The following is a 26,453-nucleotide window of genomic DNA, read 5'->3' on the forward strand; positions in this document are numbered from 1 at the left end:
ACCTTCTGTTTACAAGACCGATTCTCTAAACTCTGAGCTACTCTCACAATTATCCGCAGCATAAAAGGGATTCAAAAGATTTTATCAGTCAGGTCCTAATGTGCTCTCCTACGAACCCAGAAAGTCAAAGACCACTCCAGTTACAAAAAAACACATTTATTATCTAGACTTTTCAATCATTTTAGATTAGCTAGCATTAAGACCATTTAGTATATCTTATGACGTTTCTTTTACATGTAAAAGACGTACAAAAACAGTTTGTTATTTCTAAAGCATGTCCTGTAAGAAAAGAAGAAATATATACATTTTTACAAACATTCAACAGACAAAAATAGATTAAAAAGGAAAAAAAAAGAAAACTAAGCACATGGTCATGAAATTATTGAGTTTAAAATGGCTGAAACTGACTGACTCCTTCCTGAAGCTGAAATGACGACGGCACCTTTGCAAACTTCCTTTGTAAGTAAAAGACCATCCTAACCAATCATTGAATCTTACTTGTAGTCTTGTAATCGTCTTTGTGAAGTAAAGACAACAGCATGACATACTTTTACTTCTCAACGTTATTTCACAAATGTCCCGGTTTGAAGAATGTAGCTGAGAAATATCACAATACAGTAGCTGGAAAAAAGGCAATATGGTTTGAGAATATGATTAAGAGGACTTTTCACTTGTTCTAATAGGATTTTCAGAAAAACACAATGTTAATTTACTTTCCTTTTTCGCAGTGAAGGCTGTCCCTGTTTATGATTGACCATTCGGTAAGACATCACGTGCTTTAAAGAGTGATAAAGGCATGACTGGGGTGAGTTTACAACAGTAAATACAGTAACTGAAAGAATTTGTTCCTATTTAAACTGAAGAGAGCGAATTAAATTCAAGACCATTTATCTGAATCATCATGACCTCGACCAATGAGCATATTTTGGAAGAAACCACAAGCAAATTATTTGCAATTGAATTTCACTTGATTTCAATATGACCATAATCAAAATAGTTATTTGTTTATCTGAAGCTGTACCCAGCTGATTGATTATCAATAGTGGCAACAATATCAGTTACTGAAATGCTTTCAGCTCAAATCAGAGACTGAGTTAAGTTGGTACTACTAATGTAAACATGTGTAGTTGATGACGCACCTCTGCTGCACACGTTTAACCCGCGTGTAGGAATTTAACAAAGAATGAGTTTGAAGGCGTATGTTGCTTTCCGATTCTTCCTTCCTTACTTTCAAATGTAGCTATCAACATTTCTCCCAATATCCTGAAGACTTAAAATCTCGTAGAGCACCGGTTTGTCAAGAAAAATAATTGGTTGAAAAAGAAACACTAGAAAAGAAAAAAAAGGGGGTAGTGAATGGAAAGAAGGATCAACCTTTGAGACATTTTTCCTTTCAGGATTTCATCAGTTCTTTCAACCAGGATCGTAAGAATAAGAGGAAAGCGGGGAAAAAAGGAGAAAACAAGTTGATTTTTTTTTTCAAAACCACCAGCCTTAAATTGGGGCTTATGCAAGTCCAGACCTGCTGTAAAATTAATTTGAATATATTCTCCTGTTGTGGAAACTTATTTGGTTTGGTAAGCTATTTTTTTACTGTGAAAAAGTATTGTGTCTCAGGAGAATCAAACTAGCCCATCTTCAAGATGGTTTATATCTATTGTGTTTACTGTCATGTTATGGATATTCTTTAAGTAGTGTGTGTACTAAATGTGTGGGTGGGCAGCTACCACTACAAAGCAGTTAGTGAGGACTGGACTTACTGTTAAGACAGCAAAGGTACTTAGCACTATTCAGACAGTGTAGGCGTATCAGAACAGCAAGCTGAGGTTCTAAGGTCAAAGGAGTCAGAGCTGAAAGATCAACAGCCTGTGAGCGTTGTCTGTCTGGAACAAAATATAAACCAACATGTTTCACATTCACTGCCTGTAAAATGTTCATCTGTCCATCAACAGTTGCCTTTGCTCCTTTGTCTCCCCATAACTTTGTTCGCTTCTGTCCAACTTTTGCTCTTGACGTCTGTCGTTTGTTAACATATTTATCCCTCGGGTTTCAATGTTCATTCTAGGGTCACGGCCCAAGATTGTGACACAGAACATTGTGTGTTTTAATATCTGATGTTCAGTTCAGTGTTCTCCAGAAGAGCTGGTCCCAGTTTAATAAATGCGGAGCCCCTTTGGTTCAGTCATTGTCTGGTCCCCGTAACTGATCCAAGTGCAGTTCTTAGCAGAAAGCAGTAAAAACAACAACAACAAAAAAAAAAAATTAACATCCACTTCTTCTGCTCCTATTAACATCCAACTTCTTCAATTAATTCCCAACTCCAAATGGAACAATGTATACAGGCACAATGGATATGTGCATGTAAAATGTACTTCTTTCTGCGTCTCCTCCATAGATGTAACAGAAAAAGGAATGTACCATCAAGGTCACTGTTGTCTGTCATTTCTAGGTCCAAACGAAATTGTCTAGAAAGGTATTGGTTATGTGGAAAAGAACAAATGTCCTTGCTTTCTTTCCATATTCTTAGTAGATGACCTCGTAAACAGTTGCCTTCTTGTCCCCTGAACCAGTGACGATGTATTTGTCATCCACGGATATGTCGCAGCTTAGAACCGAGGATGATTCTTTAGACTGCAGAGAGAGGAAGACATGAAGAGGATGAAGAAAGGTCAGGCAAAAACATATAAAATTTCTTTAGAAATTGAGTCACTTTTATTTATAAGTAACTGGATATAGTGCTTAAAAGCAAACGTTAAAGCTGCACTAAAATAAAAATTATACATATATATATTACTGCTGAATGGTTAATAAGATACAGTAGCTGCCATGAAATATTTGATAATGTTGTCACAGAGATATGAGATGGGAGTTAAATGTTACCACTATTTTTAACTGTACATTCCAGCAGGAGCAGGTATGTTGAACTTTACAACTTTCACCTGTTATGAATTTAACTAAATGCACACAAGAGAACGCTCTTTTTGAGGACAGTGTTATTCATTGCATTGATGAAATGCAGTCACTTCAGAGGCAGCAATATTAGATCTTCTCAGTATTATATATTATATATTATAGAATGAATGTAGTGGTTTGTTGTCCCAACCTGGAATATGCTGGCTCCATAGGGTGTTCTCCATGCATTTAGTAAGTTATCCTTCCCTGTGCTCACAAACCATTTGCCTAGATAAAGAGACAGAAACAATAAGAAACCGAAGGGAAAAACAAAAAGGTAAACAATGACATTGTAACAGTGAAAAGGGAATACTCTATGCAGAATAGATGTAATAAATTGAAGGTAAAACTACTGAGGTAGATTTAAGTCCCTGAACCGTCATGGCAAATTTAAATTAATAATGTTCAAGAGAATGATTTCTATATAGACTATAAAGTAGTAGTAGTAGAAAATGCATGAATGGAAGATTAAGTAGCCCGTTGCTTACCACAGTAGGCAAACTGCAGAGAGAGTACACAGCTCTCATGAAGATGAAGCTGGTATTTGTCAGGCTTGGTGACATGAAGGACCTCAACGTTGCTGCTTTCCATTCCCACAGCAAGCCACTCTCCTGTTGGACAGTAGCCAAGAGAGAAGATCTGGAGAGACAGAGACAGGAAATGTTACTGGTGTTGTATTAGCATTGAGCATTTGATTTGATTTTATTCAGTCGTACTGAGGATGCTACTATTAGTGCAAAGATTTGAATTTGTTAGTCAATGGCACACTTTGTGCTCATACGAGTGTGCACCTGTGATGTAAAGTCGTGCTGCTGCAGCTGCCGTCCCTCTCTGAGATCCCAGGAGCGGACAGTGTTATCCAGGCCTCCAGTCCACAGCTTGGTGCCATCATTGGAAATGTCAATACAGCTGGCTCCATCTGTGTGGCCCTGGAACTGCCTGCAGGGTACACACACACACACATACACCACACATATCCTGAGTTAAATAAAGACAGAAAAGCCTCAGAAGTTACTCTGCACCTTAGATTTCTCATGAGCATCCACTCTTTTAGTAATATAGCTAAATATTCTGCTTATTGGAGCTACAACATGTAATCTAGGTGTGGTACAATCAGCCACCACTGAGAGACCGCTAATTAAGCAAAATCTATACTGTGGGTGACTGGTGGTTAGAAAACTAAGTCAGTAATTGCAGATGCCCATAAAACTCACCAGAGCCTTTTATTTATTTGTACTAATCTTCTTCAAAGAATGAGACTGAAAATAAGCGAGCTTCTCATGCTCCTATGTCAAAACATACACAGAACAGGCTCTCCCTTACCTGACCAGTGTCTGGTTGTGTAAATCCCAGACAGCAATGTTTCCATCGCTACAACAGGAGAAGCAGACCTTGGAGTCCGGGCTGATGGCCAGAGCGTAGCATGCTGGTGCTGATGATGTTAACTCTGCCTTAATCCTGGGTGTGGGTGTGGCCAAATCCCAGATTGACAACGTGCTGGCCTCACCTCCCACAATCAGCGTCCGACCATCAGGGAGGAGACGACAGGAGCGGATGTAGTTGTCTCTGTTCTGATGTGGTAGACGCAAAAAATAGTTGTGTCTTAATGTTTTTTCATATACACATTAGTATATTTTCTATTTGTTTTATTTTATTAGACACATTTAGTTTTCACTATTGATATGTACTACGTCACAACTGAAGAAATTCTGGTTTGAACACTTTTAACAAACAATTAATCAAACACACACACACTTCTCTCACATAGAAGATAGATTTTGTACTGTATCTTCACCCCACCGACCCCATCACCTCACTCACCAGACAGTCGAGCTGCGACACGGGGCTCTTGTTGCCTGGGTGACTAATGTCCCAGACCTTGACGCAACCCTTCCCTCCTGTGTAAACATGTCTGGTGGGGTTACTGATGGTAACGGCGCACACCACCTCTCCGTGGTTCAATGTGTTGATCTGACGGGCGTGGCGAGGGATCCCTGGCCCCACTAGAGCATCTGGTGGGAACGGCACTGGCTGCATCTGTCCATCAGCTGCCACGTGAAAGGAATAGGCACTGATGGTACAAAGAAAGAGGGGGGGAGAAAGTGTAAGAGGAGGAGGAGGACAATACAGGAGAATAAAGAGAAAGAAAGAAAGAGGTCAGAAGTAGATGAAAAAAACTGTCATCGTTTCTTTCGGAGGGGTTGTTTTTCAGTTGCTCCACAGAGCAATTTTGGATCAGTTCTCAAACATACAGGCAGCCACAAAACACACTTACGGTTTGCCGCCAGGAATTCCTGTCAGACTGGGAGGCATTCCAGGAACTCGCATGTGAGGATGAGGATCAAAACCAACCTTGAGGAGAGAACACAGACATTTCATGAGCACAGTGCAAAGACACACCCATGGGCATTAACAAAATGCACACAGGTCAATACTAACCTGTGAAACAGAGCACAAACACTCATGAGCACAAAGCAAACAGACACTCTAAAGTACACACACCCTCTGCATCTGAATGACAAGTATAAGAGTCAGCAAACACACAGAGGCAGAGCTGTCAGTACTTGCAACCCCCCCTCCAACACACACACACACACACACACACACACACACACACACACACACACACACATACAGCTGGTGAGTACACAACCTGAGTTTCTATCAAGTGTTGCCCAGACACAGACACAGCTGTGAGTCCACTAAACCTATTTAAACAGTGTAATCAACACTATGCAAATACAGCTAAGAGTGATGAGGTGATTGAACATAATGTGCACAGGAATACCTACTGTATAAATACTATCACACAGAAAAGAGAAATACAGCTGTGCAACTATTGACTTTTCACACTTTGCTGTGTAAAAATATACAGTGCTTACAGAAAAGTATTCACACCTTTTTTTATTCTTTCATAACATTTAATATCTATAGATGTAATTATGAGTCTTAATACCAATCAAAAGATCTAGAATCTAGATCTAAAATTAGTAAAATATTCTATACTCTATACTATATGATAAGTATTCATTGTTGCAGAAACTTTTTTTGGAAGTTTCATAATAATTTAGATGGAGATCACCTGTGTGTAACTGAAGTCTAACAAGTGACAGAGCTTGAACAGTTTTGCAAAGTAGAATGAGGGAAAAACAAATCAGACATCCAATTACAACCAATTGACTTGAAAGGGGTGAATAATTATGCAATCAATACTTTTGTGTTTTATATTTGCACTCAATTTAGATACACTTGTAGACATTTGTTTTTACTTTGATTAACCATTGTTAAAAATGTCCAATTAAATCCACTATGACTCAATACTGTAGCATGCTGAAATGTTAAATAGTTCAAGGGTTGTTAATACTTCGTGGGCTTTGTATGTCAACATTTAGTCACATAAAAACATAGATAACTAAACCTATTTTTACTGATTTGATATGACGGTAATTTTCTCAAAACTCATGGTCACCCATTCCTACTCACCATAGGTGAACGGCCATACGCAGCCACAGCGGCCGCCGCAGCAGCACTCATCTGAGGTGACATGTTGTGTAGTCCAGCAGCATAGGCTGCAGCCCCAGCTGCTCCAGCAAGCTCCCCGTTCATCCCTGCTGCATGGGGCAACATACCAAATGCACCCGGGTATGGACCTGGCACAGCCAGAGGAGTCCGCAGACCTGCAGCTGAGGTGGAAAGAGAAGGACAGAGAGCATAAAAAAACACATAAAAAAGCTGGACACAACTAAGACAGCTTTGAAGTGAAAAATCGTCCCCATTAAATATCTTGGAATAAAAGCCCTGATCTCAGACCCGAGCCAACAAAGGCGAAGAAGGAGGCTCCAATCTAGTTAACATGTATGTAAACAGAGGAAGGAAATGCATTCAACACTTATGTATGAGCTCAAGGATACACACAATGCATTTTGGTGAGTAACTCTCATTGTAAGCTTAACTTTTGTTTGTTTACAAGAAAACTACACAGGGTACCTTTAACTTAAAAGGTGCCCCACAGGGAAGAGGAAAACTAGAAACTAGAAAGTAAACATGGATGTAAATAATGCAGGTTTCAAAATGTAAATACAAGGCTTTGCAAATGTTTCATGAGGAAGGAAAGACATTGAACACCTCACCTCAAACATACAAACAATGTACAGTAAAAGTAAGCATATTAAAATTACATTAACTATATAAATCATGAACCTAAAAAACTCAACTCGTATTTGTAATTTATTAATGATTATACTGAACGTACTGGGTGGATGTGGTATCTCCATGGAGGGGGGTTTTGATAGGCTGGGCCGGATACCAGGTGTGGAACTTGGACCAGGGGTGGAATCACCTCTAGGTGTGGGTGTGCTTGATTTTAGCCCAGGTGTTCCTGCTTTGTCTCGCTGCAATAGACAGAGAGAGAGAGAGAGAGAGAGAGAGGAAGAGAGTGACTTTAGAATCATACAAAAAAAAAGATGTAACTACTGACTATCCACCCATCAATCCATCTAGTCGGTCTATTCAACAATATGTCAACACAACTGAGGCTGCATCCATACCATTGCCATCTCTTTGGACTTGAGGGAGGAGGAGCTAGCTGATGACGCAGTAGAGGCTGGACTGCAGGGATCTTTCTTGAGGAGACGTGCTTTATCCAGGCCATTCTCTCTAGGGGAGGGGAGAGGCGTCCCACGAGGGGAAGTTGGATCCTGGTGGAGGGACAAGGAGTCAGTTAACTAAGGAGAACAAAATTTCTGTACAAAACTGATGTTGGCATTTTTCTGAATAGAAGATCTCAGTCCCGTGTGAATATAGCGAAAGCCATTTAAAGAGGGACCATCCCCTACAGACTATTGTGATGCTGATCACAAATATCACACCTACTAACGAACATTATAAATTATTAACACATACTGACCTCATTTGAGACATCCACCACTAAATTATCATCACTTTTCTCCCCGTCACTATCCTGCAAAAGCAGACAATCAATTAGCACATAATTAATATTTTGCACTTCAGTGTAATAATTCTCATACAGAAAATTGTTCCAAATGTCATTTATTAGCTGTAAAACAGTCTGTTACAAGGAATTAACCAATGAATATTCAAGTGGAAATAAGTAAGTGAATTATAAAAATAAAATAATAAGTGAATAAAATAAACTAAACATTACTCTTAACATTCTGTGTGTCACTTCATGATATATCTGTTGCATCTACAAACAATAGAGATATATGTGCAGGGCACAAAATTAGCACCAGCCACATGCTGGTAAAATATGCAAGTGGTTTGCTTCACTCACCAGCCAAAAAAACAATGATAATCTCTTGAGTGGCTGGTAAAATTTGAATATTCACTTGCCATTTGGCCGGTGGACAAAAAAGTTAATTTTGCACCCTGCATATATGCATAGTATTTCTTACATAGTGGCTGGAGTCCTTGTCCTCCACTTTACGTTTCTTGGTGTCATTTGAAAAATCAGGTCCGTTACGTCGCTTATCTGAGTTCCTGAGACTTTCTGGCAGCAATGAGTTACTCTGCAGATGAAAGTAGAGAGTAGGAGAAGAAGGACAGAACACAGTGGGACAGTGGAGCAGAGAGATTAAAGAAAGAAAACAGAAAAAAAAAGAGAAAGGGAGTTCGAAGGACAAAGAAGAAAAAAAAAATTAGAGGTGAGGCAGTCTTTCCATTTACAGTTCAGGTTGTGCTTTGTTGTGTATGCATTCTGCATGAGCTCACTAAACCGTCTGATCCATCCACCACTAATTACAACAGCTATTCAGCTATGTGTGGAGCAGGTTAGAAAAACAGACTACTTACTAGCAAATAGGTTAATAGTTCACAGAAGCATGAATTAAGCAGCACTAACACTTAAACAGCAACCTCTTTTCTCACTTGACCAAAGCCAGTCACAGCCACACACAAACACACACCTCTGAAGTTGATGATTACATTAAGTGGCTCTCAAAATCTATCAGTGCTCCCTCTTCTGGCTCTGACAAGCTGCACTGACTGCAGTGAATGTGAGTGTGTCAGAGTGTGTGTGTGTGTGTGTGTGTGTGTGTGTGTGTATGTGTGCGCGCAATGTGTAATTGACTGTGAAAGCCTGTGTGTATGATCAAGTGTGTAACAGACTGTGTGTGTGTATTACTTGCATAACACTCTTGTGTCCCTGTGTCCCAAGACTACACACACACAGACACACACACACACACACACACACACACACACACACACACACACACACACACACACACAGAGCTGCCCCCCTCCGGCCTCCTGACCAACGGATCCTATTGTTAATGGATTAAAGCTTCATGTTGAGTCCATTATAGTCTCAGCAATGTCAATGAAATGTGCATCCAACATACACAAACACACATGCGCGTGCACACATTCAGTGAGCGAGCACTTGGGCTTTGAGGGGGGAAAGGGTAAATGAAGGAGGAATAGCTAAGAGAGGAGGAGGAGGGTGAGAAAAAAGGGGAAAGGGAGGGGATGAGATTAGAGGACAGAAGAAGGGTGTGAGTGTGTGGAGGAGAAGAAAGGGTGACAAGAAACGAGGGAGGGAAGGAGAAGGGTGAGGGGGGTTGAAAAATCTGTATTCTGCCAAAGGCCCCTTCCTTCACGCCCTCCCCTCTTCCTCCCTCCCTCTCACCTCCTCCCCCTTTATTGAAAGGTTTTAGTGAGCTGAGCACAGGAGCACTGACCCGCAAAACATAAGCAATTTCCCCCCTCCGTCCCTCCCCTGCTCGCTTTTAGCATGGTCTCTCTCACTCACACACACACACACACACACACACACACACACACACACACACAAGCTCAGTGTCATATGACTGCTGCTCCCACACCCTCCCCCCCACCACCCTTTCCCAAGCCCTCCCCTCTCAGTGGTGGTGATATTAAACACAATGAGAGTCTTTAAGCGCGGGATCAGGGGCGGTGGGAGGAGGGGGGGGGAGGGGGTAATCTGCTCACTGAGGTGTTAAATAGGCACAACAATGCAGGCTGGGCTGGAGGAGTGTGTGCGTGCATGTGTGTGAGTGTGAGTGTGTAAGTGTGAGTGTGAGTGTGTGTGTGTGCGTGTGTGTGCGCATGTGACCATGCTAAAAAGCTCATTTCGAGGAGAAAGGAAACTTAACAGTTCAGAGCAGATCTAGGGCAGAACTAAACAGGCAGGCCAAAGCTCTCCCCAAGAGATCCCCATACACACATAAACACACACACACACTTTGAAACTGAGAGTCAAAAGTATACAACTTTACGACAAAAGCTATTTGGGTGTGAAACAGTGGTAAAAAGAAAAACAAAAAAAACTGCAAGGTGCTTTTATGCATAATGACATGCATGAGATAAACTTCACTGATCCCTGAGGGGGGAAAACAGTCAATGTGGCGGCAAAGAACTGGATAACAAAAGCAATACCATTAAAGTGAAAAATTGTGCCTGTAGCAGCAACAGGTGCAGTTTACCTGGAATATAAGTTTCAAGTTCTAAGTCTTAGTTTTCATGTGCTTTAGGATAAATGTGCTGTGACTTTTTAGATACTGTGTCTTAGATAAAATGTGAGAATTGTTTGGTTGGACTAAAACAACCTTACATATTACAGCAGAGATTAAGGGAATAGTTTTGATTTGCTGGATCTTTCTATTTAACCAGAGGCAGATGATTAATAACAAAACCAAACAGCTAGATCATTACTTGGAGTTGCTATATGTAAAATTATATCTAGAGCAGCCAGTTTAAATGTGTTTTTCCTTGAGTTTGAGTAAAGCTTACTGATCCCTTAGAGCTGAGCTCAGACAGACAAATCTCACTGTTGAGTCAAACTACATGCAAACTGGATCCAAGAACAGTCAAATGCCCTAAAACTAAACTATCCTTTTAAGACAGACAAGAAATTACGGTTTGTCAGAGCAGTAAACATTTCTGCAGAAAGAGGAAATACTTACTGTGCCGGGTTCTCGGTCTATTGCCATTGGAAATGTGTACGTGAGGTTGAGGTCATAGGGTGTTCAGCAGAGCGGAAAATTAAAAACAAAAAAACAAGAAAGGAAGATGACTGAGTTAGAAATGTGAAGTTCAGTACGTTTTAATTACATTTAGACTCAGAAGCAATTCAAACCATTTTAGTCACCATTTACAAAAGGAAAAAAAAAATGTATACAGCAAAAGTATTTCAGAAATACAGTTTACATATTGAATGACAGGGTAGTAGTTTAAAACTGAATTGTATTTGATAACTTTGTTATTTATAAACTTCTGGGCAAGACAAGTAATACATAACAATTTCCCTGTCTATTTGAAGAGGTGTTTCTGTGTTGGAGGGTGTGTCAGTTCACCTCTCAGGTGCTCAGGTCCTGCAGGGTGCGAGTCTGGTCCGGACAGGTGGGGCTTTTTATCCCCACCGTCTTTTCCCACCAGATGAGGAGGAATAGCACCAAGTGCTCCTGATAGAGCCAGGAGACCAGCTGAACCACCCAGCTGAGACGGGTGGAGGCCTGCGGGGTGGGGAGTAAGGGGCACAGGGGCACCACCATGGCTATGGGATAGGTGCTGCTGCTATAAGAAAGAGAGAGAGGAGAAAAGAGAGAGAGAGAGAGGAGTGGTTAGATCAGTTGACAGAAAAGACTGGCATGATTCAGGGATGCTGCGATACACAGTTGAGCCTTCTTTTGGTGTGGTGGGTCTAAAGATATCAATACATCCCATACGTAACAGAATTCTTTGTGACCAGCCACTGAAATGGTGCACACAGGCTGATAAGAGTCATATTCACCAGTACTTCAGCTTTTCAGAAGATGCCAAAGTTAGTTTCATTCGGTATGTATTACTGGTCTAATTCACACCTGTGATGCAGTACAGTATGATGACACCTGCTAAAAAGCTGTTGAGCTCTCTGTTGAGATGTAACCCAAAAAGATGCTATATTGTAGCTGCCTTTGATGTCTAAAATACGTGATTCCTGACCCCAAAAACTCAAGTGTCAGTGACTGAAACTGAGCCATCAATAGGTAAAAATCAATAGGTCTCTGGAACCTAATCAATAGAGATTTCTGGCTCTATTGAAGTCTTCAACAGATGGGACAGCTTCTTCTGTGTCTGGGTTTACACCATCTCAACAAGCTGCTGCAGTCTACAAGGAGGTGAACACATCCTCTCCCCCTACACATCAACACACACACACACGCACACGCGCACACACACACACCCTCCTCCCTCTGGGGTCAAACACTGAACAATACTGACAGCTGGGATCACAGCCCAGAGCCTGAGGATGTGGTGGGAGAAGGGGGGAGGAGACAGGGAGGAAAAGGAGGAATGACAGAGGAGTGGGGGGAGAGAGAGCCGTGAGCCCCAGCTGCTGCCTGCACTGTCAGGTCTTGTGAGGGAGGGAGGAGGCTGAGGAGAGAGGGAGAGAAGAGGGTCAGAGAGAGAGAGAGAGGGAGAGAGAGTTTGGCTGGCAGCCCTGCTCTCTCTTTCACACCAAATCAGGCGCTCGTCTGAGCGTGAAATGCCTTTGTGTTCCAAAACATCATTATTGCCTCCTCAGACAGTAGCCGCGAGAATCCAAGCTCACTGATTCGCCGCAGGGAGGGGAGGAGGAAGGAGGGAGAGTAGAGGAGAAGGGAGGGTGGGGGGTGGGGGGGTGGGGGGGGCACAGGAGGCGACTCCGCAGGGGTGGAAGGAGTGCTGAAGGTCAAACCGACTTTTATCTCACCTAATTGACTAACCCACTCCCCCGCTCCTGAGCCCCCCGCCTTCTCTTTTCCTCTCTATCCATCCTTCGTTCTCTGCATCCTGCCCCAATGAATGAAAGCAAAACAACAAAATAGTCTTTTAGCCTCAACCCCCATGCCTGCTTGTACACACACACACACACACACACACACACACACAGTTTCAGAGTTGGCTCGCCTGCCAAACAATCAAACATAAACACACCCACACGTCACACTTGATCACACTAACATGCATACACAGAGTCTAGATAAACAAGGCAGGCAGGCACACACACACACACCGTCGCTCAACCATCCTACCCCTGCCTGTTGTTTTCTGGGGAGAACAGAATCGCATGCTCTGCTACACACAGACGCACACACAAACAGATGCAAAAAACACATACACATGGATACACAAACAGGACCCCCGATGGGAGTAAATGGAGGGGAAGTATTGGTGGAGGCAAGGGGAGCCTGGTTTGTCATGGGATGTTAGTGTGAGCTGGTGTGTATGCATGCATGTGTGTGTGTGTGTGTGTGTGTGTGTGTATGTGTGTGTGTGTGTGTGTGTGTGGAGGTAGGGGCAACATGCTTCATTACACTCATTTAACTCACAAACGGGGTGAATGACAGCCTGGCGTGGGAGACGGGAGGAGAGGGGAAAAGGGGAGTGTAAGGGCAACGCCGTGACCCCCCCTTTTACAAACACTGAAATCCTGCAATTAAGACTCAAACAGCAACTGCCAAATCCACCTCTACCCCCAATCACACACACACACAGACCCCCATCAGTCCACGCCAACTAACAAGCCCACCTCACATCTAACTCTCCAAGCCAACTGCCCACTCTTTGCTAAGCTAAAGCTCTGAAGACCCCCCCCCCGCCCCCTCCTTTTCCCACATTCCTCTTAAACTCAACCCCATGGCCTCGTCCGACCAGTCAGGACTCTATGGCTCCTATAAAGTCGAGTCTTCTCAAAAACTCAGATTTGACCCAAAAAGTCACAACCAACAGCTTGACTCTGTCTCTCTTCTTTTAGCTAAACATCACAGCCAAAAGGCTTCTGTTTTTGTAACTTTTTGTCACTTTCACACTGCCAATCACTTTTCAGCTCATGTCTGAATAGCTGGTCATGCCCCATCCGTCATCGTAAGCTGACAACATTTTTCCAATAAACACTTCTCATCACACATTGCCAATTGAATCACATCCTATAACTTCAACTCGCTCACTGTGAAAAAGATCAGCTCTATCAATCGATCCATACATTTTAATTCCAACCCCATTTTATAATTAATTTCCTAGCAAATCTTTCATATGTCTGACACATGTTTCTACTATCCCAGGAGTACTGACAGGGTATTATGGTCGAAGCCATTTACCATACAATTCATTTGGTGATTCAGGAGTTTAATTCATTCCATTTCCTTTAAATCACAGTGTCAGCTACAATAAATACCTAAAATCTAACATGATTTGATTTGTTAAACTTATTTGTGCAGATGCAGGATTTGCAACACCACTATGTCAGTCAGGCTTTAGTAGTTATTGAAGGGTATAAATGACATCTAGCAACAACGACAATAAAATGCTTTAAGAGTTACTTTCACTTGCTTGGGTGTTTTGCTTCAGTTTCTGCAATTCATGTTTTCATGACTTTGTAAAAATGTTTTGGAAAAACAAAATTTTCCTAAAAAAAAGGAAAACAAACGTACTGACATCTGCGTCATACGCATCAAGTTACAGAGAGGTTCAACTACTACACTGTATTTGTGCAACTGTTGTATTACATGCCAGTTTAAAGCAGGCACAACGCAACACGACTGATTATCAGGGCTGTGCAGGGGTGAAGAAGAGGTGCTCCTTAAATGAAAAGTTTTCTATGCTGCTCCTTTTTGAAGATATTCTGTGGATGAATACACACAGGTATGCACAGACAGTCGATGTAAGTTACAAAAAAGTAGAAGAATACACACGGTAGGTGGAAGACCTGGCAGTCCACGTACCCCGATGACAGCATTAAGCTCTGCCATGGTCACCTGTTTGGCCCGCTCCACAGCTTGGACCACCTGCTGCTGATGCTGCAAAACACACAAGACACACACACACACAATGTTGCTGAGGACCCAGAGTAAATGACAGATCAGCAGAGCTACCAGAGAGAACCAGAGTGAATAAATGCCATACAAATACACAGTCTGCAGCTCAAAGTCACACAGGCTTACCTCCTGTGAGAGGAAGGGGATGACTTGTGCACAGATGGTGTTTAGTCTCTTGGCAATCTCAGTCTGAGGGAGGAAGAGACACACAGACAGAAAGAGACTTAATTGTTAATAACATAATTACATTCATTTAGAAAAGACAGCTGTTCAGTGACACCAATAAAGTCATACAAGTGCACACAAACACACTGGAAACTGCCACCTCCACAGCAAGCCAACACACACACATACACATACACACACAGAACGATGAGATTTTCCTTCCTAATTATCAGTGAGAGCTCAAATTTCTCTCTTGCCTGTTGTATTTCTTTTTTCTTTCTCATCTTTCTATCCTCTCTGCTCTTGTCCCTTTTCCCATCAGCACTTCAACATAATCTCATCAGCTACTAACTTCATTTGCTCTCCCCGAGTATCCATGCCAACACATCCGCCTGCCCCCAACCCCCGGAGGTGGCTACAATTGGCTGAAACCAGATACCCCCACAGTGGCACCAAATCAGATAAGCGGACTCATATTACATATCATCCAATCAAATTGATACGAAGAAGGCCAGGGTGAAGAGGGAATTGGAGGAGCCATGAAACGTAGTAATGGCTCATCAGACACACATCCGCACATAAATAGATACATAGACACTAAATGTGAGAGCTTCAAAAGGGGCTGTGTACTATTGTCACATGAGAACAAAAGTTGGATTATTATATGTTGAAAAATTCTATGACATTTTGGCTCTTGGAAACTTTTCAAAACTCAGTCAACATCTGCAACAAACATAGTCATCAAGCTAAGAAGATATTTAGTATCCCATAGCTTGGGGTTTGACAGGGTAAAGTCTAATTCATACTTTCCACATCCAGTTGGCTACAAGGGTCAGTGTGACGTAAATGTTGTCATTCGTCCACGCCCATGTGGACCCCACTGCGGACGTCCGTGTGCAGAATGCAAATCTGCAAGTGCAAGTGCGTCAACTGCAAAAGTGCTAAAAAAAGCAAACAGGAATGCCAGTCTCGTCTACTGTATGTATGTAGTGTATTCCTATTATCATTAAGCTTTTCTTTTTTCGACTTCTTCTGAACTCCTGAGCTGCATTCAGACTGAAAACAGCCCTGTGTAAAACAATGTGTTGGTGTGGGTGTGTTGTTTAAAGTGCTGGTGAGACAATGACATACAATCCAGCGAGTCCAGTTGGAGTAACAGATTATTGCGTTTAAAGGCTGATCAGAAAAACACTGCACAGCGGTTTGTAAAACTCACAGACTGGATTTTACAACTCTGGAAAGTTATCACACTACAACAACAGTGTGCACATGTGGAACGTGTGTGTGTCCGCAGACCTCCAAAAAAAAAAAAAGTATGAATGGAACCACGTGTGTGTCCGCAAGACCACAGCTGTCCATGGATCAAAAACATGGAAAGCATGAACTGGCCTTTACTCATCCAAACCATTGACCCAATAATTACTTCACCTGGTGTTGAAATTACTGGTTTGCATGCCTATTCTCCCCCTTTTACAGGAATTACAATAATAATATAGCACTTCCTCTTTCCAAGAGATAATTGAGGAATACATTGCTGCAGGTTCCCACACACAACTTCCCTCAATTTTGACAATATGACTGATATCACGTCCATTTCCTTCCACCAAGACATACTGATATTTCTGCAAATTTTTGGCTGGACCAATAACAGAACAGCCCTATAACCGCAATTGTCCATGAGTGAGTGAGGGAGTGATGAAGTGTCACCATTGGTCGGCCAGCCGATTGTTGGAGTTTCCCCATTGGCCCCTGCTCTTTCAAAATGCTGTCAGCAGCCGGCAGGATAGACACTCCTCGGTGTGTTTGGATTTTATAACTGAACTAATACAAGGATGCAAACTTTCTATTTCTCTGACATTATCACATCACAAACGATGAACAGCAGCATTAAAACATGAGTCTTGCATGTAGCAGTTATATCAGTTAAGTGTGGGACTGCTGGTCTGAAAGCACGCTTGATTTGACTGTAACTGCGGTAACTGAGCAGAGATAAGCCTCCTGAATTTGCACCCAAAATGCTGTCGAAACTTTCGTTTGCAATTTCCACTGCAGCCTCCATGATCATCGACCAGGAAAGAGGCAGAAAAAAGACACATACTGTGGATGCATGAGGGAGAGGGCACAGTTAAAGCACCCCAAATAACAATCACTCTGACAAAAGACTCTTTTAAATCAAACATCCCAAGATATGAGTGGAAAGTGTTGTTCTTGCAACTGCATTTATAATCTTTTTCTTTTTTTTTTACTCAAAAGTAACAAAACCATGTCATGTGATATGCTACTTCAGTACACTTTACCAGAAAATATTACTGGGACCACTTGAACAGATTAGACTACAGACTACCACTGACTATCCCTGTAACAAATTGGCCACAATTTCACACAACAACCATTTATAGTCGAGCCATATACTAGGTTTGACCAAGTCTTGTTTGTCATTGAAAGGTAAAACACTTAGATGTTACTTTGCCGGTTCTGAAATTCATGAAAAGCCGAACTGTGGAGACACCCTGTTTTGGCTTTAGCAAACTGGACTTCTCCATCACTCAGACACACACAAACAAACACACACCTATCAGCGCAACAAATGACTGACCCTGCCACAGTTCAGCCAATTATGTACTTGGATGAGCTAAATAAGGTGCTAGCCTATTCTGAATGAGCCCTCAACTAAATGTGTGGCTGCTGTACCCATAATATAAATGGGACTATAACTAAAAATAAAATTCTTACAAAGATTTTAATTACAAAATCATCTTACTCAGAAGAATGTAAATAGGGTGGTTTAGTAAATATGTGAAGTAACAGCAGGTGAAGATGGAAGCAATAAATAAAGGCAAGTAAATATGTGAAAAACTTCACTCTGAACACTTAACACTATAAATAATTGACTCTTAATCCAAAATCAAAGAGAATATAGAATAAAAGGACGTCTAAGTCTTCAGAGTAGTTGTACTTCAGTTTGTCACTTTTAACTGCCAGACTGCACGTCATGATACATAATGCAACACTGCTAACAACGATTTGATAGTTGTGAAAAGTTTAAAATGCTCATTTACACATCTTGTGGACTATACTATCTGTACAATGTGAAGCGCTAACAATGCACAGTTCCACATCTGCTTTACAGTGCTTATCATGTGGAGAGCTACATTTCTATATCAAGCAACACAACAGGCTGCTGCATGCAGACATTTGGTTTGTCTGATGTTCGTATTTAATTGCCTTGCTGGGCTCAAATACCAGGCTGTGAAGCATTTATGTGAAATGCCTTGCTATTATTCTTTGTCTCTGTGCTCATATGCACCTGATTCTCCCATCACAACAGCCTCTCTTCAATGCATTAGAGTGAGGGACCGTAACAACATACTTTTCAGTCCTGTAGTAACCAGCATCCTACTTCTGCGTACTGTAACTCAGTCTCATAATGCCTAACTTATGCCATGCCTAGAAAGCTCTAAAGGAGCTATATTTGGCAGACTATATCTGTACTTCCATTCTCAGAATCCCCAACAATTAGCTTTGTATAAAGACCCGCTGATTAGGCTGTCTAAGAATAGTTTCAGCAACCACTATCAGGTCATCTTAGTTAATCTAAGCTAACTGACAAAACTAACAAGGATCAAGCAGACCAGGCCACAAATACCCAAGGCTGCAATCCCTAAGTGAGGCATCATCACAAACAGTGATTCAAGAATATTTGGACAAGCGTCCGAGCACAAATAAATAACATTTTCATTCAGCTCCTGAATAAAAATGTTTTTTTATTCAGCTCCTGAATGAAAATGTTGGAGAAATTCTTTGGTGCACCATCCGCATGATGATAATGATATAATTGAGAAAGTGAGTACACAAAAGTTGAGGATACAGAGTGTTGATGCAAATGTGCACACAATGTGCTAACAGAGAACAGGCTTCCCATTACACATATAATTGGAGCATTATTGCTACAATACACACACACACACACACACACACACACACACACACACACACACACACACACACACACACACACACACACACACGTACATCCCCCAGCAGGAGGTGGGTTGTTAGTCTGTATCCCCCACACCCCCCGCCTACAGAAGCTTGTTGCTCTGACAACTGCAGCCCCAAGCTAATGACCTCCCCTGGAGCTTTAGTGTGTGTGTGTGTGTGTGTGTGTGTGTGTGTGTGTGTGTGTGTGGACAATAGGAAGAGATGCATCTCCCTCACAATGAAAGAACAGTAGCTTCACATGGACATAAAACGAAAGAGGAGCAAAGAAAAAAGGAAAGAGGGTGGGGGGTGTAGCACAAGGAAGAAGAGATCCTTTAATTGTAAATGGAGAGTGAGGAAGGCAGACAGAAAGGGAGAGAACTTGAGGTATAAAAATGGGAGAGAAAAAAAACACAAGAGGAGGAGAAGGATAACATGAAAGGACAAGAAACTAATGGGAGGGAGTGTGAGAGAAGGCAGAGAAGCATCCCCACTCCACAGTGAAGCAGCCAGGCCAATCCACCTCCAATTTCCTATGGTCTGACTGGTCAATAGCTGTGGTAATTACTGGTAAACGCTCTGAGCTCTCCAACACTCCTGTGGGGAAATGCGTGTTTGTGTGCATGAGAGAGAGTTTTCCCCTTCTCATCCATGTGTCTACATATTTAATCATGTGAGCATGTTTTCCTTACTGTTTTTGACTTTGTTTGTGTGTACATTACCATGTATGTGTTTATTTGTCCTCTTGTGTTTGTATTTATCACTTGCGGCTGTACATAAAGTGCCTTTGCCGTTCTGTACATGTGTAAATTACAATACATAGGTATCCTTGTTATTCTGTATTTCGTGTTTGCACACTTGTGTACCTGCCTTCCTGCAGTGTGTGTTGATGTGTGCCTCCCTGCTTCTAAAAGCGGGAGCTCTGCTGTCTCTCCTCTGCCGGCCTCATCGTGATCGATTCCTCTGCCCTCCCCAGCCCTGCCCCTCTAATGTAATAAAGCAGGCCGCTCCCCTAGACAGCACAAATCAATCTACAGAGCCATTCATCCTGCCTCTGGGCTCAGCCGGCCGGCCCTAACTGGGGAAATGGAGACAGAGCCCCATCGATCACGAATAAACACACACACACACACACACACACACACACACACACACAAGGATACAGTAAAGCACACACACAAATGACTAAACACACATATGCATTTGTGCACACACAAGGACACGTCAACAGGAACACACACCAACTACATCCAAACCCTGCCACGAGAGAGAGAGAGAGAGACAAACAGGCAGACGCAGGAGTAGACAAGAGGCAGACAGATAACCATCCATACCTGTTTGTGCATTTCGATGTTGAGGCCATAAGACATCTCGTAGTACTGAGGAGGACAGAAAATCAGATGGTTAGATATGTGTGAGGAAGTCTGGAATAAAAACTTCAAATAACTTGAAGACGTACAACCTTACAGAGGGGATTTCATTGGAACAAGTAAGCAAAAGCAGCATCACACCTGCTCAAACTACTTTTATAAGCCACAGAAGCCAATGTTTTTTTTCCTGAGTGTCACCATCATGATAGAGGCAAAGCAGATGTTAATGTTTGCAACTTTGTGTTTGACTGCAGGCACCTGTGAGTGTATGTTTGTAATGATTTATTTGTGTGTCGCATTTATGTTGTGTTCTCCTAAGGTTCATTATGTGACAAATACACTTGAGCGATTTCAAGAATTCATTTACGGATTCAGGGTTGACGGTATTTTTCTTTAGAAAAGAGTTTCATCCATTCAAACCTAGTGAACCTAGTTAATCAAAATGAAAAATCTGCCTGGTCACAAACTGTAAAGTCGTTTGACAGTTTAATGTAAAACTACAATCATCTTCATTAGCATGTCTGAGTAAGAAAACTCAGGTGTTGCTTCCATCTTGATAGTTTTTTTTCCTCCAATATGCCTCTTCTTTTTGTTCAGGTAACATAGTATTTACTTAATACTTAAAGAAGATTTTTCACGTCTCAGTCTTTGGAAAGATGAAAGTTCACAGTCAGCTCCAGAGCACATGGAGCTAGTAAGGACGTAGCATCTTCCTCAAGGACATTTGAGCGGAGTAGAAGCCTTACTATGTGATGTGTGATGTTGTAGGGCAAAAAAAATAAATAAATAAATAAAAGTGCCACACGGATCTCACCATGACATAGTGTCTCTGCATCTCAGTCTTTTCGCTGGCCAGCTTCTCACACTCCAGCTTGAGACTGAAAAACACAACAAGTCACAATTTATTTTCACAGAAACTTCTCAAATCGAGCAGATTCTATCTCATTCAGCCCACGTTTATCAGTGTCAACCAGCACCTCAGATTGAGACGTTATATACAAGGTCATTACCCTTTGTGGGTGGTTTTTTGCCGTTGTGAGCCTGGTTTTACAGTAAACACAAGTTTCATTGCTGATCAGTGAACATCAGCTAGTGTTTTGACCATTAATAGATGTTAATGTAGCTCTTTTTGTCTAAGAATCCTAGACAATCCAAGAATAAACAGTGGGAATGTTGAACAAGCAATTTGTTGATCCTCCAGCTGTTTTCCTACAATAGATAATGAATGTTGGTAAAGCGTACAAGTTGGTAGAGGGGTTGCTTTCCCCTCTAATCCCCCTTTTTCCCTTTCCTCGCTGATTAAAGCACCCACAAATGCAAAGACAAACCTAAACAGTGCAGGGCACAGAACTTGTTTTCAAGAAAATGAGAGTGAAATGGAGAAGATGATAATTCCTGTTGAATTATGATAACTATTGTCTGTTGGCTTTAGGGTGTTTGTTTTAATTCTTCTTTTATATGTATAATAGTCCAAATGTGAATAAGAAACAAAATAGTCTGTTTGTAGGTCAGTTTTCACCTGTTGCGACCCCCCACCCCCCTTCCCAACAACACAAATAAGTAAAAGCACATACACATAAAGTAAAGAAAAATACAACTGCACACCTATTCAGTCTCTTTCCCAACACACAACTACACACACTCACACACAGGGGGAAAATAAGGAATGATTTATGAAACCCTGAGCCCACACGCCACCCTCTGGCTCTCACCCATCACCACGACTTAGACCTACCGCAGTGTACGCGCTAAACACTGATGCCTGGGTCTGCTGCATGTGTGCGCTTGTGTGTGTTTGTGTATGTGTGTGAACCTAATCCAGGTTTATGGGTTAGTCTGAGGCCAGAGTTGGGGTTTTGTTCATTATGGCAACGGGGGATGACTGTGGTTAGGGGTGAGATTTACTGTTAGAGGGTAGATGACAATGAGAAAATTGGCCATCATGTCGACCGTATAGACAGAACAGCCTTCCTTGTGAGTGTGTTTGTGTTATCCACCTGTGGTACTGTGCCTGGAGAAACTGGAACTCCTCCTTGATGCGGTCCAGTGACTCTGGGATGGTGAACTTGAAGGGCTGGCCTGGAGCCTGGTGGGGCGTCTGACACACACACACACACACACACACACACACACACACACACACAGGATTATCAACACCATAGTGCTTCATTATGTAGCCTACAATAAGCATCTGATCCTCTCTAGGCTCACGTGTAATGTCAACAACTTTTAATTATTAAACGTTATTAAACAAACAATATTATCAACCCCCACTCTGCTGCTCAGGGCTGATTCAAAGCCCAATTAACAAGAAAAAGGAGCATGATATGAACATGTACTTATCCTGAAGGCTGTTAAAACTAACTGGAGACGCGGGTCAGACAAAGAGGTAATGTTATCTCCCGGGCTGAGTGTGAGTGTGAGAGTGTCTGTGTGTGTGTGTGTGTGTGTGTGTGTACACCCGGTAACAGCCAGACAGGTGAACAACAGTTAAAGCAAGAAGGAAGCAAGAAGAGTCTTACCGGGTGTCGCCCCTGGGGAAACATTGTTATCTCCGGGGAGGATGCGCCCGTTTCCTTCTCAAACACCCGTTTCGAGGGATCAAACTAGGGTGCAGTAAAGGCTCTAAGGTGCTCCAGATCACGGAGAGGAACCCATCCGCCGTTTGTTACGAGGACCAACTGTCGTTAATTTCAAACAAAACCGACCGCCCAGCCGCTCCGTCCGAGTTCACCGACCGTTTAATGTGAATCCCTGCTTCCCCGCTGTCTCTCGCTTTTCTTTCGGTGAGCTGTCTCTCCTCCGCTCCACCGGCAGTGCAGCCGTAAATCAGCCGGAAAAACACGGGAAACGGCTCATTAGCTGAAGGCAGCTAAGAGGGGGAGGAGGAGGAGATGCAGGAGGAGGAGGAGGGTATGAACCAGGTGAGAAATGAAAAGGCTGGAGCCACCTCAATCACTCTAGCGTTTGTTTTGTGTAGGATCCGACGTATTCCGAGTGGAGAGAGACGAACAAACAAACAAACAAGACAAAATCAAGCCTGTAGACCCCTGAACAGACAGCGGCAAACTGCCGGCTCTCGGTCAGAGCATCAGAAACAAATCCACACAAGTTAATTGCAGTGAAGAGTTCCCACTTGACTCGCCGCGGTGACTAGTTGGCGGTTGAATAGTCAGCAAAAACAGAAATATTTACTTCCCCAGCTCAGTTTGGATGCAAACCTTCGTCCAAAAAAGGTTTCACCAGAAAAGAGGAACGATGTTGTTAGTTTTGATAACAACAACTCCCACCGCGGCGGCAACAGTCCACCGTGTAGCTCTGCTTTACCTCAATGGCAACTTTCTCACGCGGTTTCACGCTCCCAGCTAACCGAAACTGTAGGACGGCCCACAAAACGGCTCCAGACCAATCAGAGCCGCTGCTCCACGTGGGGATAATGATGTAGATTATACATCTGACCAATAGCTGTTCTGTAAAGTGCCCCGATGCTGTTGACCTGGTTGAGCTACGCTCATTCTGGCCAATCAAGGCCCAGTAAGGAGCTGCCATTCCGGAGGCGCGCAGGGCGGGCAGTGCGGTGTGTGAAGGCAAGTCTCACCTGTCAATCAAAGTAACGTGGGCTCAGCTGAAAGCTGGGTTGAAGATGCGCGTGCACACACACACACACACACACACACACACACACACACACACACACACACACACACACACAGCGACACAAATACTGGCTTTCTTGGTAGCTGCTGTGAACCTTCCTAACAAGTGTCATGGCAAATCAACTCAAATCTCTCTCTCTTCCTCTCCTATCTGTCCATGTAATAATATACAGTGTGTGCATTTATTTAGTGGTGCTTGGACTCACTTATGTGTTACACTTCTGTTAAAGAAAGAAATCTAATTATGCTGCCCTGATCTGTTGCTCACTACATTTTCAAACATAAAATGTTGAGCTCCAGGCAGTTTATTGCTGTTTTTATCTACATCCTGCCTGTGAGGTGAGCCACAGAGACAGCTCAGTTTCCCTCATGTTTCCACTATCACTGGCATAATAGTCCGGGGACGAACTCAAAAACCCAACTTAAAGGAATTTTGTGAGTGCCTGGTACGAGTTATATGTTGCTTCAAAATGTATATTGGTTTTAGTGTGAAAACCACCTCCACACAAAGTGAAAGAAACTTGCCAGGGGAAACCCTGATTTGTAGTAATAAAGTTTGGAGGCTGGTGTGTCATTACCTAGACGCAGGCCAACTCCTTCAGCTGGAAACATTCAGTGGTGGAAGGTAACTTAGTACGTTTACTGTACTCAAGTTTAAAAGGTTCTTAAATACAATTTTGAGTGTTTCTATTAAGTTAAACTAATACTTCAATATACAACAGAGGGAAATATTAGATTTTTCGCACTTACAAGGTTACTATTTTACATGTGAGTTGTATCATAAGAGTATAAAATGTAGTGTAAAGTACACATAACAGTATTGCCGCAACTGAGCCAGCAACAACATTAAAATATTTAATAATATAACACTCACAGAGGCCATTTTGCCATTAATAATTCTGTACCTTTACTTAAGTTATATTGTAAATGCAGGATTTGTTGTTTTCTTGTACACTTTGCTGGCACACACTAGTTAAGTTAGTTGATAAGTTATATGTTAAAGTAGGCTATTTACAATATTTAAAGTCACAACTTCAATTAGAAAAAAAGTTTTTTGATCTATATTATTTATTTATTAGAGTAATCACAAAAATAAACATTCTTTTTGAGGCTCATATTTTATATATAAATGTAGGCTGCAATAGAAAGATGCATGTGAGCGATGAGTGACACTTTGGTGACATTTCAATAAAGCAGAGGTTTTGTTCAAAGCTGTAAGATCATAATTGAGAAGCTCTGGGTAAAATTTCCATCCTTCGCCACATTTGCAGTGTAGATTGGATGAATTCAGATCACCTAAACACTACTGTGTGAGAATATTTGTGTCTCTAGCCGCCATATTTCATTGTAATACAGAAAGTAGATAACATCTGTATGTTGTTTATTTTGATGGGCACGGTCAGTGGGTCAGTGTGGAACCACAAATATCCCCTAAAACCAAGACTTGTTTCACACAAACCAATAATGGATTATTCTATTTGGGTTTACAAGATAAAACATGTCTTCATTTATTTAGTTTCTTTTTCACTTTAACTAATGAGCATGTGCAAGCCACAGCTACATCTATAATAATGACAATTTGCTCCGCCTGGACTTGTATTCAAGTATTTTTGTTAAACTGTAACGAACTGACAAACCTGAGCAGCTAATTAACTGATGAAATAGTAAGTGACTGACATCCTGACAAACAGCAGATGTGATAAAATGACCACATCATGATTGCTGAGGTGGCTGAAAGTGGGTCGTAAAGCAGGCTCACCGTTTGCTGTGTTCCACTTATCCCGTCTAAGCGCCACTCACTTCACATGGAAAGCCCCTCAGGCCCACGCTGACTAGTGATTGGCTTAGAGAGCTCAACCCCTGACCTTCTGACCTCTGACCTCTGCAGCGGCTGATCCAGTCCATATGAGAGACTCCTGACTGTGACCAGTCGTGACCTTTTTTCCCAGCTCTCACGAACACTCACACACACACACACATGCAGGTGCTATTCAGTGGGTGGTACTGTTAGTCACAGTGATGTGCGTGTGCAACTACACATTAGTGTGTGTGTATGTGTGTGTATGCGTCTTTGATCCCATTTTGTCTTGCTCGGTGTTTGTTAACACTTGTCTTGACCTTCCTCCTCTGTCGCCCCTTCCTCCTTGAGCTGAACCAATCAGACTGGTTTGTAATATAAGCCAATCACAATGTTTAGCTATTTGCTGCATTTGCAGCATAAACCAGTCAGAAAGAGAAATCCTGTTCTGTGCTGTCTGGAGTATTTTGGTCCATGACGTCTGTCTAAGTAGCTGAATCTGCACTTTTCCGTATAATTTACAAAGGATAACAGGCACACTATTGTAACTTGGTCACTATTTGTGTGTCAATTGCTTTTTGTGTTTAAAAATATACTTGTGCTTACATGATGCTCAATTGGAGACACTGAGTACAGTTTTTCAGAAAATATAGTTTATTCAAACCTACAAATGTAAGACAATCAACAGAAATAATGTTATAATCAAAACACA

The 26,453-nt window shown here is 42.0% G+C and overlaps 1 protein-coding gene across 4 annotated transcripts; it reads right to left on the reverse strand.

Annotated features, from left to right (window-relative positions):
• Window positions 1–135: 135 nt before the first annotated feature.
• Window positions 136–23,631, reverse strand: LOC122997534 (transducin-like enhancer protein 1). 4 transcript variants are annotated; one of them, XM_044373757.1, is made up of 20 exons: window positions 22,810–23,631; window positions 22,285–22,385; window positions 21,102–21,165; window positions 20,252–20,296; window positions 14,898–14,960; window positions 14,679–14,753; window positions 11,289–11,505; window positions 10,899–10,915; window positions 8,367–8,480; window positions 7,859–7,912; window positions 7,500–7,649; window positions 7,205–7,343; window positions 6,436–6,635; window positions 5,228–5,304; window positions 4,774–5,023; window positions 4,276–4,523; window positions 3,744–3,891; window positions 3,441–3,591; window positions 3,104–3,180; window positions 136–2,631 (listed from the first exon to the last, which is right to left on the reverse strand). In XM_044373757.1, exons 1-20 carry the CDS (start codon window positions 22,831–22,833, stop codon window positions 2,524–2,526), a joined length of 2,322 nt encoding a protein of 773 aa, XP_044229692.1. In that variant the 5' UTR covers window positions 22,834–23,631; the 3' UTR covers window positions 136–2,523. The 4 variants fall into 4 exon arrangements, with proteins under 4 accessions (XP_044229692.1, XP_044229685.1, XP_044229676.1 ...); XM_044373750.1 differs by having other exon boundaries at window positions 11,289–11,508; XM_044373741.1 differs by having other exon boundaries at window positions 14,649–14,753.
• Between the last annotated feature and the right edge of the window lie 2,822 nt (window positions 23,632–26,453).

Source organism: Thunnus albacares, chromosome 2 (assembly GCF_914725855.1).
Source record: "Thunnus albacares chromosome 2, fThuAlb1.1, whole genome shotgun sequence".
Taxonomy (NCBI): domain Eukaryota; kingdom Metazoa; phylum Chordata; class Actinopteri; order Scombriformes; family Scombridae; genus Thunnus; species Thunnus albacares.

Excerpts from the sequence above, each read along its gene's own strand:
- LOC122997534 (XM_044373731.1), bottom strand. The coding sequence starts at position 22,833 with ATGTTTCCCCAGGGGCGACACCCG. Across the intron at positions 11,509-14,648 it reads TGCCAGGTCTTCCACCTACC|CAGCAGCACCTATCCCATAG; the intron begins GTGTGTATTCTT and ends TCTTTCTTATAG. Across the intron at positions 5,305-6,435 it reads CGTATGGCCGTTCACCTATG|GTTGGTTTTGATCCTCATCC; the intron begins GTGAGTAGGAAT and ends TCTCTCCTCAAG.